Below are 14,606 nucleotides of genomic sequence, written 5' to 3' on the forward strand. Positions count from 1 at the left end.
GGAGAGGTCCATCATTTAACCTGACCACTGGGTACTTTGATTCATGGTAGTCAGAGGTAAGCAACATTGATGGGGACTTCTGAGGGGATGCAGATATCTTGTTTTGTGTCAGCCATAGTTCTCACTCTGTGAAGTAAATCTGTGTTTTTGACTGTTATTCTGTAGATGTGCACTGCAATCAGGTAAATACAACCACATCACACATGGGTAAACATTTTACCTGCTCCTATCATCTAATTAAGAGATTATCCTGTGAATAGGGTCAACACTAAGAATGCAACACTTTGATCCTTGAATCACAAAAGGGCACCATAAACGATACCATGGGGACCCTTCCTCCTAAACAGACAGTTTGCATTATGTACAAAAACACACAATCATATGGGATTGTATTCTATTCTAATTAAACTCATTGATACTAAACTAAGGCAACTAAACATTCTCAACAAATATATTCATCAAAACAAAAACATACCACAAAAATAAATAAGGTTTAGATTAATTGTAAATTACATACATATATTCATCCATGATTAGAACATAAGGTTTCAATGTGATCCCTGAATCTAAATGATCTTCCACTGGATAAAACTGCTTGCCAAAAAACAAACAAAAGGGCATTATCAAATATTACAAAAAAAAAATTGATTGTGATAGGCTTCAATCCTTTGAATTCTGCAAGTTTATGTTACATACATATACCAAGGCTTTTTCCCCCTTACAATGGAGGTAGCCAAAAAGGAAAAGGCATAAAATCATTCCCACCCATTCCATCCCTGAATACACTCAACACCCCTCCACCCTCCCTCTTATCTTAGCACCTCCTGGATGACGGGTCATCCCTGCACCTTGTCCACTGCCCAGGGTAAGCAGTGTCGCAAGACACAGCACATCCATAGTAAGGCCACTTCATTAAATCAGCGACCCCCCCTCTCCGCCCCCCCCATGCATAAAAGGAGAAGACGGGGAGAAATCCCTTTGGGCTGCGTCAAATTTTGCTCACACATACTACCTCACCCCCATTCCCCTGCCCATTCCACCTCATGCATCACAACACCATCCATATACAACCATTCTCCATTCACTCCTGTCTTCTGTCCTCTCCCGTCCTTCCTCAACAGACATTCCCCTCTTCCCCAAAGCCCCCTTCACCCCATCCATCCACCTCATCCTAGGACGTCCCCTCATGATCACTCCTTCCACATCTGCCTTCCATACCTCTTTTACTAGTCTTTCTTCACTCATTCTTTCCATGTGTCCAAACCATCCTAATACTCTTTCATCAGTTTATGTTAGCTGAATAAAATATATATACATATACCAAAGGCTTTTCCCCCCTTACAAGGGAGGTAGCCAAAGTCAAAAGTCATAATTCCATTCCCAGCCATTTCATCCCCACCCATTCACCACCACTCCCTCCCTTTTATCTTGGGTCCTCCTGGATGATGGTCACCCCCCCCTCACACACACACATCTTACCCATTGCCCTGGGTCAGAAGCAATGCAGCAAGACATAGCACATCCACAGTAAGGCCAATTCATTTAATTGGTGATTCCCCCTCTCTGTCCCATCATGCAGAAACATCAAAGAAGGGGAAAAATCCATTTAGGCTGCATCAAAATGTCATTCACACATAACCAATCCCTAACCCTCCCCCATCCCCCACCCACTCTCTTCCATGCATCACAACATTATCCAAACACAATCATTCTCTATTCACTCCTATCTTCTGCCATCTCCCCTCCCTCCTCAACAGACATCCCTCTCTTGCTCAACACCCGTTTTACCCCATCCATCTATCTCATCCTTGGTTGCCCATTTATGTTCACTCCATGTACCTCTGCCTTCCATACTTCTTTTATTAATCTTTCTTCACTCATTCTTTTGATGTGTTTAAACCATCCCAATACTCTTTCATCAACCCTCTCTCCCATCTCCTTTTCCATCCCTGCCCTCCTCCTCACTTCTTCCTTTCCAAGGATTACAAAGGAAGAGCATGCAAACAGGAGACCTTTCAGTCCATAACTAGCTCAGATATGAAAAAAAGAAAAAGAAAAAAGAAAGAAAAAAGAAAAGAAAGAGAAAAAAATATATATATATATACATACAGTCACTTCTCAATTAACATGAGTCTATATTTAAGGAGATATGATTAACTCTTCTATCATAGTGCCCAAGCATCCTTCCAGTTCCTCACCGGAAAAAGCTACCAAGAAGTCAAGAAAGATTCTCACCAATGAAAAGAAGTTGGAAGTTTTGGATTGGTATGCTAGGGGAGAAAAGATCTCTTTGATAGTGCCTGATATGGGGCTAAATGAGAACACATTGTGTAACATCAGAGCAAGTACTGTTGCTGGTACATCAGCTCCTTACACATGGTGTTCCCATGTAAGATCCACGAAGATGGAGAAGATGGAGAAGTTGTTGGCACAGTGGATTCAACACTAAAATAAGACCAATGTCCTCATCAAGATGGCCATTATACAGGATAAGGCTATAAGCCTCTACAAGGAAGTGCAGGGTGAGGGTGAGGAATACAAAGGCAAGACTTTCCAAGGCAGTTCTGAGTGGTTTTGTAATTTCAAGTGGCATCACAGATTCCACAGCCTGAAGATAACTGGGGAAGCTGCCTCAGCCAATGTAGCAGCTGCCAAGATCCAGCCACTCTCAAGACCGTTATTGAGTAAGGTGGCTACACTTCCAAGCAGATTCTTAATATAGATGAGACTGGTCTATATTGGAAAAAACTGCCTGGTCGCACACATCTTGGCAGAGGAGTAAAGAGCACCTGGATTCAAGGTCTCCAAGGATCACCTTACTCTATGTTAGGAGCCAATGCTGAGGGAGGTTCAGGAAAGTAATGACTTGAAAGGATCTACCTGAAGCACTGTCACTGATAAGGTAAGCACTTGACATTCTAGAAGTCAAGAACCTGAACATCAACAGAGGTGCATCTGTATCAAGAAGAATTATGGCTGAATTGAACTGCTACAAAATAATGCTTGATCAAAAGAAAAAATTGACAACCCAGATAACACTTTATCAATTCTTCTGAAAGAAACAGTAAAGGTCCAGGAATCAGAGGAAAAGGAAGGAGACATGAGTGAGGAAGGACAGCAGGGTGAGGAGGGAGAGTGGGATGAGGATTCGGCAGACAACTCATCAACAAAGATGACGGTGACCAGTGACGCTTCAGCAAAATGATGGTGAGTGTGAGGATGTGTTTTTGTTGTGTCAGTGACTTACAAATGTAATGTAGCAATTCTTACTATAGAAAACTTTACCTTAAAGGAGTTATCTTTGTCACCAACAGAGGGTGAGGAAGGAGGCAAGTGAGGCAGACAGTGGCGGGCACAGGGACTGGCTAGTGAAGGGGAGCAGCTGGTGAAGGAAGTGTGGGGTGAGGAGGGACAGGGGCCAATGCAAGTGTTGATTGTTGAAATTGAATTACAAATATAGATAAAATGAGAATGTGTATTTCTTATGTTTCTGTGACCTAATGTATTAATAATTTTTTTCTCTCTAAGTTTAGAGTAACAAAATCCCAAAAATAGAATGACTTTTCCAAGTGTCCAGGAGTGTAACCCCCACCCCTCCTATTACTTTTGTTTCTTATGGGGGAAATTATGTTTAAATAATACGACATCTTCAGGAACTTTTAACCCTAGTGAGGTGACTGTGTATATGCATGCATATATATATATATATATATATATATATATATACATAATATATATATATTATATATATATATATATACTGTATATATATATATATATATATATATATATATATATACATACAGTATATACAGTAGAAGCCCGATTTAACGAACTAATTCAGCCAAGGTCGAGTCCGCTAAATTGAATTTTCTGTTAAATTGAGCGAGTGAACGTCGGTGTAACAGTGTTGCCAGAGCGGATTATAAAAATGATACGTACCTAAAAATTACCTAGTGTACACACACACACATACAGTATATATATTATTGTAAGTGAATTATAGGCAGCACAATCGTGAATTGCAAACGAACAACAATGTGCAGTAATTTGTTGCAACATGTGTGTGTGTGTATTTACCTAGTTGTATTTTATGGGAAGGGGAGCTATGCTCGTGGTGTCCCGTTTTCATATCTCATTTTATCTAAACTATTTTTAAATTCATGTACCGGTATTGTTTTTGCACACACCACTTTCTCATCTAACTTGTTCCAACTGTCTATTACTCTGTGAGGAAAGCTGTTCTTTTTCAGATCTCTTCTATAGCTGTCTTTCTTGATTTTCTTTCCATGCCCTCTTGTATTTCTATCATCCCATTTTATCAGATTCTCTCTATCAATAATTTCTATGCCTTTCATGATTCTGTAAATAGCTATCAAATCTCCTCTCTCTCTTCTTTGCTCTAGTGTCTGTAGTTCAAGTTTTGCTTGTCTCTCTTCATATGATAGTTTTGAGAGTGTTGGTGCCAATTTTGTAATTGCTCTTTGTATTCTTTCAAGTTTTTTAATACATTTTTTTGTACTTGGTGACCACATTGTTGCTGCATATTCCAATGTTGGTCTTATCAGTGATTAGAATTTTCTTCACCATTTCTTCATCCAGGTATGTAAATGCCACTTTGATTGTTCTTATTAAATCAAAGTGGCATTTACATACCTGAATTGAATTGTATCCGAATAAAATTCAATTCAATTCAGGTATGTAAATGCCACTTTGATTGTTCTTATTAAATTATAAGTTTCTCCAAAAATCTTATCTATATGTTTCTCAGGTGACATATTATTCATAACAATGACTCCCAGGTCCTTCTCATTTTCTACTTTTTTCATTCCTTCTCCCAATTTATATGATCCTGTTATTCTGTTTTTGCTTTTTCCAAATTCCATTATACTACACTTTTTAGTGTTGAACTCCATCTCCCACTTCCTACTCCATTCCCATACTTTATTTAGATCACTCTGTAGTGACTCACAATCTTCTTCCGTGTTCACTTTTTTTTTTAATAGTTTTGCATCATCTGCAAAGAAACTCATATAACTTTCAATTTCTTCATCCATATCATTAATATATATAGCAAACATTATTGGGGCCAGAACTGTTCCTTGTGGAACACCGCTTATTACGTCATCCCATTTTGAGTGTTTGTCTCTTATCACTACTCTCATTTTTCTTTCTTGCAAAAAGTCTTCCATCCATTTAAGCAGTTTGCCCTGTATTCCTCCTTCAGTTTCTAATTTCTTAAGCAACTTCTTATGTGGTACTTTGTCAAAAGCTTTTTTTAGGCCTAGAAATGCACAATCAGCTCATCCATCTCTTTCTTGTATTATATCTATTAGCCTTGAATAGAAACATATTAAATTGGTGACGCATGATCGTCCTTGTCTGAATCCAAATTGCCTTGGATTTAGCATGCTGTTTTTTTCTAAATATTTTACCCATTTACTTTTGATAATTCTTTCACAAATTTTTGCTATTGTACTTGTTAGAGAGACTGGTCTATAGTTGTTAGGGTCTTCTTTATTTCCTCCTTTATATATAGGTACTATATTTGCTTTTTTCCAATCTTCTGGAACTTTTCCTTCTTTCAAGGAACTATTTATTATGCTATGTATTTTGTCTGCCAGTTCATTTCTGCATTCTTTCAAAATCCAGTTTGCTATTTCATCTGGTCCATGCGATTTTCTAACATCAAGATTACTCAAGTGTTTCATTATTTCATTCTTTGTTACTTCTATTTCTTTCAAAGGGGGGACATTCTCTTTCCATTCGATCTCTTCCGGTTGTATATTCTCCCTTGTAAACACTGATTTAAAATGCTTTTTCATATTTTCTCTTTTCCTCTCTGCACGCTTGTACATATTCATTATACTTTATACATATACTGAATTATATATTATTGTATATATATATTATAGTACAACCACTCCTCGTTTAACAACCTACTCGGTTAACGACAACGCGGAGTAACGACGGGCTTTATGACACCCCAATATTCGTTTAACGTAAATCTCCTGAAGTTACGACGTCGTGTACGATAAGTTGGCTGAGGCAAATTTGTATGATGTTATAAATGAACTTGTACAGTGGATATTAGCTGTGAGGTAAAGTGTTCTGAATCTTAGGTCTACATTACCATCCTGCAAGCTGCAAAAACTACCTAGGGTACAGTATATACCGGTATTGGTAAATTTTTAGTTTCAACCATGGGCGCAATATAGCAATAGAAAATTAATTATCAATTTTGTAAATTATAATGTATCAACGTAATATGCAATTTTGTGAGCGGAAAAAAAGGTGCTAAAACAGATTTCGTAAGTAACGAAGTCGTGTCGGACGAATGGTACGCCATGTTTGTTATGATAGATGCCGACGTCGAAGAAATGAAAAGATGATAAATTCGTCTAACCTATACTAAACTAACCTAACCTGTGTTTAATCAATCATTACCTTTAAATTAAATGTCATCCGGTTCGTCCTCGTTGTCGTCGTCGTGAGAGACGTTGGCGGGCTTTTCAACCACTCTCTCAGCTTGCGGGGTATACAAAGTTCTTACAGCTTGAAGGAATGCATGTATCTCCGCTCCATAACATTCCTTCAAGAAAATATACCTGGTGAGGTACAGTCGGAAGTACCAAGGCCGTCAATTGACAGACGACAAGATGGCATCCCGAGCCTATGCCACCGAGTTCGTTCATAAGCATATTTGCTTGTGGCAAGGTATTTTCTATTTTCATTTCCGCCCACAAAATTGCATATTACGTTGATACATTTTGATTTACAAAATTAATAATTCATTTTCTATTGCTATATCGCGCCCATGGTCGAAACTAAAAAAATACCCCGGTATTTAATATGGAATGTCAGCATTCGCGGAGTTGGTCATACACGGTAATTTCAGGAACCTAACCACCGCGTTATTTGAGGGCTTTCTGTACTATCAAAACAGTAAATAAAGCTTTAATGCACTGTATAAAAGAGGGAAAATACACAAAAATAAAGATACATGTATTGCTGGACATTGTACATACAGTACATGTACGTATATGTATACAATTTCGCTTAACGACCAATTCGGTTAACGACGGCGACGCTGGTCCCAATTGTCGTCGTTAAACGAGGAGTGGTTGTACGTATATATATATATATATATATATATATTTATATACTGTACCTCCAAAGTACTAAATTATAAATTTTTCCTTGACTCCACCACCACAATCTGGTAACATTGGACTCTGAGACACGCATGTGGCCAGTTGATGGAAAATGCTCAACTTAGCTTACCGTTCCCGCTAAATTGAGCTATTTCCGTAGATGCACGTCTGGCCAGCTAGCGGAAAATGGTCAACTTAGCAGACCATTTCCGCTAAGTTGAGCATTTTCATTATTGCTATTTGCAGTTCGCTAATTTGAGCTTCCGCTAAATTGAGATTAGTTAAATCGGGCTTCTACTGTATACATATATATATATATATATATATATATATATATATATATATATATACTAATAGATAATTATAAAGGATAAATACTAATCTATAATATAAATAAATGAATACATACATATACCAAAGGCTTTTTCCCCATTACATGGGAGGTAGCCATAAAAAACAAAAGCATAAAAAAACCCCGCCCATTCCATCCCTATCACACCCCACCCCCTCCCTCCCTCTTTTCTTGGCTCCTGCATGATGAGTCATTTCTGCATCTTACCCACTGCCCTGGGTCAGAAGTAGTGTTGCAAGACACAGCACATCCACAGCAAGGCTGCTCCATTAAATCAGTGACCCCCCTCACCATCCCCTCATGCAGAAATGGAAAAGATGGGGAGAAATCCCTTTGGGCTGTGTCAATTTATTTTTCATATATACTCCCTCATCCCACCACCCACTCTCCCTCATGCATCACAGCATCATCCATACTTAACTACTCTCCATTCACCCCTATTTTCTGTCCTCTCCTGTCCTCCCTCAACATACATTCCCCTCTTTCCTAATGCCCCTTTTACCCCATCCAACCATCTCATCCTTGGTCGCCCCTTCATGTTTACTCCTTCTACCTCTGCCTTCCACACCTCTTTAACTAAACTTTCTTCACTCATTCTATCCATGGTCCAAACCATCCCAATACTCTTTCATCAACACTATCTCCCAAATCTCTTTCCACCCATTCTCCTTCTTACCTCCTTGTTTCTCACTATATCCAGCCTAGTAACACCAATCATACTTCTCAGGTACCCCATTTCAAACACATTCATACTCCTCCTCTCTTATGTTCCATGTTTCTGCCCCATACAGTGCTCTCGGCACAATCACTCCTTCCTACAATCTCCTCTTAGCATCCATTCCCAAATGTCAATTTCTCATAATACTTTTTAATCCTCCAAGGCATTTACTTGCTTTTCTCAATCTACATTTTACCTCCACCTCCACTCCTCCCTTTCCTGCCACATTTGCACCTAAGTATCTAAAACTATCTATTTCCTCCAGTCTCTCTCCCTTAATATTAACTTCCAGTTTGCTGCCACTTTCTCCCCTTAAACATCTCATCACCTTATTTTTACTCACATTTATCTTCAACTTCCTTCTTTCACACTCTGATCTTGCTACAAGTGCAGTGTCATCAGCAAACAACAACTAGCTTATCTCCCACTTTTCTCCATTTTCTTTAACCATCTCCAATCCCTGACCCACTACCCTTACATTTACCTCTTGTACCACCCCATTCATGTATAAATTGAACATCCAAGGTGACATAACACATTCCTGACAAAGTCCCATGTTTACCTCAAACCACTCACTCTCTCCATTTCTGATTCTAACACAAACTCTACTATTCTCATAAAAACTCTTGACTGCTCTTAAAAGTTTTTCTCCTATCCCATATATCTGCAGTACCTCTCACAGTGCCTTCCTGTTTACCCTGTCATAAGCCTTTTCCAAATTCATAAGTGCCCAAAAATCTTTACCTTTTCTTAAAGCTTTCTCACATATCTAACCACAAATATCTGATCTACACAACCCCTACCTGCCCTAAAACCACACTGTTCCTCACCAATTATGCCCTCTCTTCTTCTCCTAATCCTCTCAATCAACACCCCACCATAAGTCTTCCCAACTACACTCAACAAACTGATCTCTCTGAAAGTACTACATGCACACTTGTCCCTTTTTCCCTTGTAAAGTGGAACTATACAGACACTCCTCCAGTCCTCCAGCACTCTACTCTCTCTTAAACAAACATTAAGTAACCTCACCAGTCAGTCAATGATCATTGTATCTGCTTTTTTTAGACATTCTGCACGACACCCATCCATCCCAGGTGCCTTACCTGCTCTCATCATCTTAGCACCTGCCTTCACCTCATCTTTCCTTATTTCTCCTCCATTTTCCTCACTCATCACAGTCATTTTCTTAGTACTTCCCACTGCAACTACCATTCCCTCCCTATCCTCCTTCACATTTAGCAACTCCCTAAAATACTCTGCCCATCTTCCTCTTACTTCCTTCTCTTCCATTATCATCTCTCCAACTGCATAACTGCATTTTCCTTTTCTTCTCTACTTGAATCGCCTCCTCTTCCTCTCTTAATTTCTTTCCAAAACAACTTTTTATTCTGTCATACTCATACCCATTTCACATCTGCTCTCCTCTTTGCCTCCTTTATCTTATGCTTTACTTCTCTTTTTTCTTTGTACCTCTCATATGATTCTCTCATCCTATTTTGTAGCCAATCTGTGAAAGCTCGCTTCTTCTCTTCTACAAACTTCCTTGCTTCATCCTCCCACCACTCACTATCCTTCCTTCTATTTCCTCCCATCCTCATTGTTCCACACACCATCTTTGCACACCCTGTGACTCCCTCCTTGAACCATCCCCATTCCTCCTCCACTCCTAGTTTTACTCTATCCTTCACTCTCTCCCTCTCCTCTCTCAGCATCTCCTTGTACTCCTTCTCCTTTTCTTTCTCATTTAAGCAGTTCATTTTAATCAACTCCCTACCTTCTGTCCTTTTCCTCTTTCTCCATCTATCCTCCACTCTCAACTTACTTACCTTCCACCAGAAAATTATCTGATATTCCCCCACTCTCTCCCTTTGAACATGTACATCCTTAACTCTTCCTATCATACTCCTATCTATCACTACATAGTCCATTAACGCTATATCTACCACCCTTCCATCCACCACCCTCTACCATGTGTACTTATGCTTGACTTTCTTCCTAAACACTGTATTTGCTATCATCAACTCTCTAGACACATCTCCATCATCAACTCTCCACTATGATTTTTTCATGGACCTCAACAGTTACCAACCACTCCTTCTATAGGTTCATTTCCTACCCTAGCATTTAGGCCTCCCAATACCACTCACATTGACATTTCTCCATAAACCCTCTATACACTCATTTAAATCTATCCAAAAAGTCTCCCTTTCCTCTACATTCTTTTCACTACCAGGCCCATATGTCCTTACAGAAACCCACATCTCACTCCCCAGTTTCACCTTCATCCACATTAACATTGAAGAAACCTCCTTCCACTCCACTACACACTTACCTATCTCTTCACCTACTGGTATAGCCACCCCTTCTCTCCCTCATCCTCTCTTCACTCCTGAGAACCTCCCAATTACATTCCCAAACTCACACTCGCCCCTCCCTTTCAATTTAGTTTCACTCAAACCCAACACATCCATCTTTTTTCTCACAAATGTACTGCCTATCTCTTCCCTTTTACTCTCATGTGTACCACATTCACACATATTAAAAGACCCAAACCATGGGTACTGGTTGGAAAACTCCCAGACCCTCTTATGTCTTTACTTTTTTTTTTTGTAATGTCCCCTTTGGGGCTACAGGCAGAAGGATGCCTAGTCCTATTCTTGTCCCATTTGTGTTGCCTCATATGACTCAAGTGGAAAGATTTGGTGGCAATATACTTATCTCCCACCACAGGGTTAGGCAAAATGAAAAAATTAATATTCTGAGAAAGGGCACAGGACAGTAACAAGAGTGGGAGGACAGCATAATGGAGGGACAGTTGCAGTATAACAAAGTATCATCATTTCTCTGTGAGTAGAGATTTCCTCTACCACGTACAAAAAATGATGCATGGCTCTGATCCATAGGAGTGCCCCATATAGACCCTAAAGTATCAGGTGCATGCTACTTAGCAGCTTTAAATGCCAAAATAACATGCAGCCAATACCACAGATGGGGATAAATGAATAAATAAAATGAAATAAATGACAGGCATAACAGTGTATTACTTAGGTCTTTATCTAAATAAATCTTAAAACTTCAAACTGCACTGCACTGAACTGCCTCTGCAGGAAGTTTGTTCTATTCATTTACTACACTGTTGACAAAGTTGTTTCTACCCACTTACAAATTAAATTTACTTTTTGACTGATACCATTATTTCTTGTCTGATTTGCATTCAGTGTGAAAATTTTGTCACTTGAAGTTGTCAATTCCCTCTAGCATCTTAAAAACCTGTACCAAATCATCCAAGTCTATGCTTTACTGAAACACAATAACAGACATTACTTTGTCCTAAACATGAGACAGCTATTAAACAAAATTCTACACCCAAGTATTAGCAACGAACATAATATACACAATTGTAGGCACACTTTACATGCACTCTTAGTGTACCATCATTCAAACAAGAGCATAGTTTCTCAATCTATCCAACCTTGTAACCCCCACCATACTTCTAAGACATTACATCTCAAACACCCTTTCATACAATCTCCTCTCAGCATCCATTCCCAAATGTCTATTTCTCGTTAAGGTTTTTAATTCCCCAAGGCACTTGGTTCTTTTAATTTACAATCTACCTCCACCTCCATTCGTCCCTTTCCTGCCACATGCAACTAGGGTATTGGATGCATGTTATTGTTGGGTAAAAATCTGCTCACATGCAACTGATACTTTAGGGTCTATATGGGGCACCCCTACAGACCAGAGCCACACATAATTTTGTCTGTGTTAGAGGAGATATTTACTCATAAAGAAATTATGCTACTTTATTGTACTATGACTGTCCCAATGTTATGCTGCCCCCCACATTTAATATTGTCCTGTATCACTTCTCTGAATATATATTTCCATTTTTGCCAAACCCTGTGGTATGGGAGAAAGAATACAGCCACCAAGTGTTCCCACTTGGGTTGTAAAAGGTAACTAAACTGGGACAGAGGATAGGACTAAGCATCTTACTCTTTGTAGCCCTAAAAGGTACATTCCTATGAATAAAACATACCATAATAAAAGTATAAGAAAACTGTCACAGTATATAAGCTAAATTAATTCCACTATACATAGAAGTCCACCTACTGTAGGTCTGCATTTTCTCCAAAGGCCAAGGAGAATATACCAATCTTTCTCTGATTTGCAGCCATAACATTCTCTCTGATTGTAGATAGGTCAGTGACACCTGCTGTTGGCTCTCCATCAGTCAAGAAAACAATCTAGAATACAAAAAGAGAGAAATAGAGTAATATATGAAAATACAGTTAAACTTTGCTTAATAAGCACCTCACAAAGAATGATTCACATAATGAGCAAAAAAAAAAAAAAAAAAAAAAAATTAATCGCTTAACAAGCAACAGTTCATGATTCGTATGCCTGACATAAAGGCTCCTTTCTACCTAGTTAGCCATGAGTCATGAGGAGCGTCTTCTTGGGACTCTTGGCTAGCTTGTTCCCACTGCATCTTGGTCAGTGTTGCAACTGTGCGGCCAAGGATTTAATTGAGTATTATTTTTCATTTATTTTCTTTTTCTCAAAGGTTCTACATGCAAGATCATGTTTAGGCATGGGGGACATTGCATATCTCATTCCATCCCTTCATTACATCATGAGGATGTGTTTGTATGTAAGCATAGACTAGGAACCTTGAATTTAGGTGGAAAAAATCCCCACCCTCCAGTTCAGGATTCCATTAGAGGAATATTATTAGAAATATTTAATACATAAATGTTATATCACGAAACAAGGTAACAGAGCCATGATTTGAATTACAAAGTGGTCGTCAGTATCTTCGTCCTGAGATACAAATACTCAGGGGCATTATTGGGTACAATGCTTGGGATTAGTCATTGTGAGTCAAAGACCCATCTCTAACAGGTAGGTTCCAGTGTTTCAGTGAAATATTCTTGAATATGATTAAAATCAATGAAAAAGAAAATGAATTATTAGAATCTATCATAATTTATTCAGCAGAACATGATTCTGAGTCAAAAACCTATCCTATAACATAATAATGGGGTAGAGGGAGTAAACAAACAAATAAACAAATACAAGGATCAATCAAGCATGGTGATTGAAAGAATATTTTCTAATAAGCTACAGGGATTAATAAGTGATAGTGTGTGAAAGGGATTGTGGCTGAGAGTGCTCTCTACCAGCAATAAGGAAAAATTATATAATTATGTTAGTGTAAGACTTAGGTTAGATTATCAAAGGATTACAAAGGCAGAACATGCCAACAGGAGAACCCTTGGTCCATATCTAGGTGTGAGGTGAGGGTGTGTGGTGTGGCGTGGGTGGAGGAGGTGTAAGGTGGGCGTGGCTAGTAAATGCTTGTGGAGTGTTGGGTGCTGCTGTGCTGCTTTTCTCCTCTTTCTTTTTCCTTCTAGTTTCTATTTCAGGCACTCACGGGCCCTCTCTATATTCTGCTGCTTCACTTTCTTGTTTCTTGTTAATTTTTCCATGATCACAGCAGTAATACAGGATGCGGAATCAAAACTGTTGTGTACGGTGAGAGCGCCAGGAGCGACGTCACCTTATTTTGACCTTTTCAAGAGTACTGATGCCCTGTCCAGGGCTGTGGAGTCGGAACACAAAACCTCTGACTCCGACTCCTCTATTTTTGGAACCACCAACTCCGACTCTTGACTCCTCTTCATGTAATTAACTGATTATGGCCTACATATTAAAGCCTATACAACACACATACGCTTCAATCTTGAGTAGACTTATATCATTATAACTGGTTTATATCAAAGAATAAATATATATGTTATAGTGTGGCTTTCCTATGTTTGACCTCTTCATTAATACTTTATAAGTGAAGTAGAGACAAATTTTTTGAAAGGATATTGAAGAAAATTCAGTAAAAAAAAAAAAAAAAATCTATAATGTAAGACATTTGGCATAATATATATCTTTGCAAATAAGTGATAAGTACATTTCAAAAACAAAAATACTGTACTTTATAACAAAGGTTGAAATATAACCTTTATAAAGGATATACAAACCTAATAATAATAAAATATAATGGAAGATTATTTACATATATAGTTCTGCAAATACAAAATGAAAAAAATGAAAATACTTTATAAAAAAGTTTAGACAAATTTCTTGAAAGGAAACAGTAAATATAGAGAAAATAAACCTTATTGATACGAATATGGTACAAGGTCGAGTGTTACAGCTGAACATGTATGATACTGAAAGGTATATGTATCATATATACTTTTGGGTATCATTATCCTTCATGTGTTTTCATATCTTCTTTTGTCTTAATGTACTGAAATTACTGACACAAGTACCTCTTGGTTTAACTACATACTGGTACTGCTGTGCGATTATTGCG

The 14,606-nt window shown here is 38.4% G+C and overlaps 2 protein-coding genes across 3 annotated transcripts in view; one reads left to right on the plus strand and one right to left on the minus strand.

The window, feature by feature from the left end:
* Positions 1-14,606, minus strand: part of LOC143027647 (inter-alpha-trypsin inhibitor heavy chain H4-like) — a 191,203-nt gene that overhangs the window by 53,471 nt on the left and 123,126 nt on the right. Inside the window, exon 12 of the mRNA XM_076189048.1 lies at positions 12,344-12,477. Coding sequence (XP_076045163.1) covers positions 12,344-12,477 — 134 coding nt within the window. The remainder of the gene's footprint in view (positions 1-12,343; positions 12,478-14,606) is intronic.
* Positions 1-14,606, plus strand: part of LOC143032426 (uncharacterized) — a 71,482-nt gene that overhangs the window by 1,518 nt on the left and 55,358 nt on the right. The window lies entirely within an intron of this gene.

Source organism: Oratosquilla oratoria, chromosome 1, assembly GCF_046742065.1.
Source record: "Oratosquilla oratoria isolate Oo_2021 chromosome 1, ASM4674206v1, whole genome shotgun sequence".
NCBI lineage: Eukaryota > Metazoa > Arthropoda > Malacostraca > Stomatopoda > Squillidae > Oratosquilla > Oratosquilla oratoria.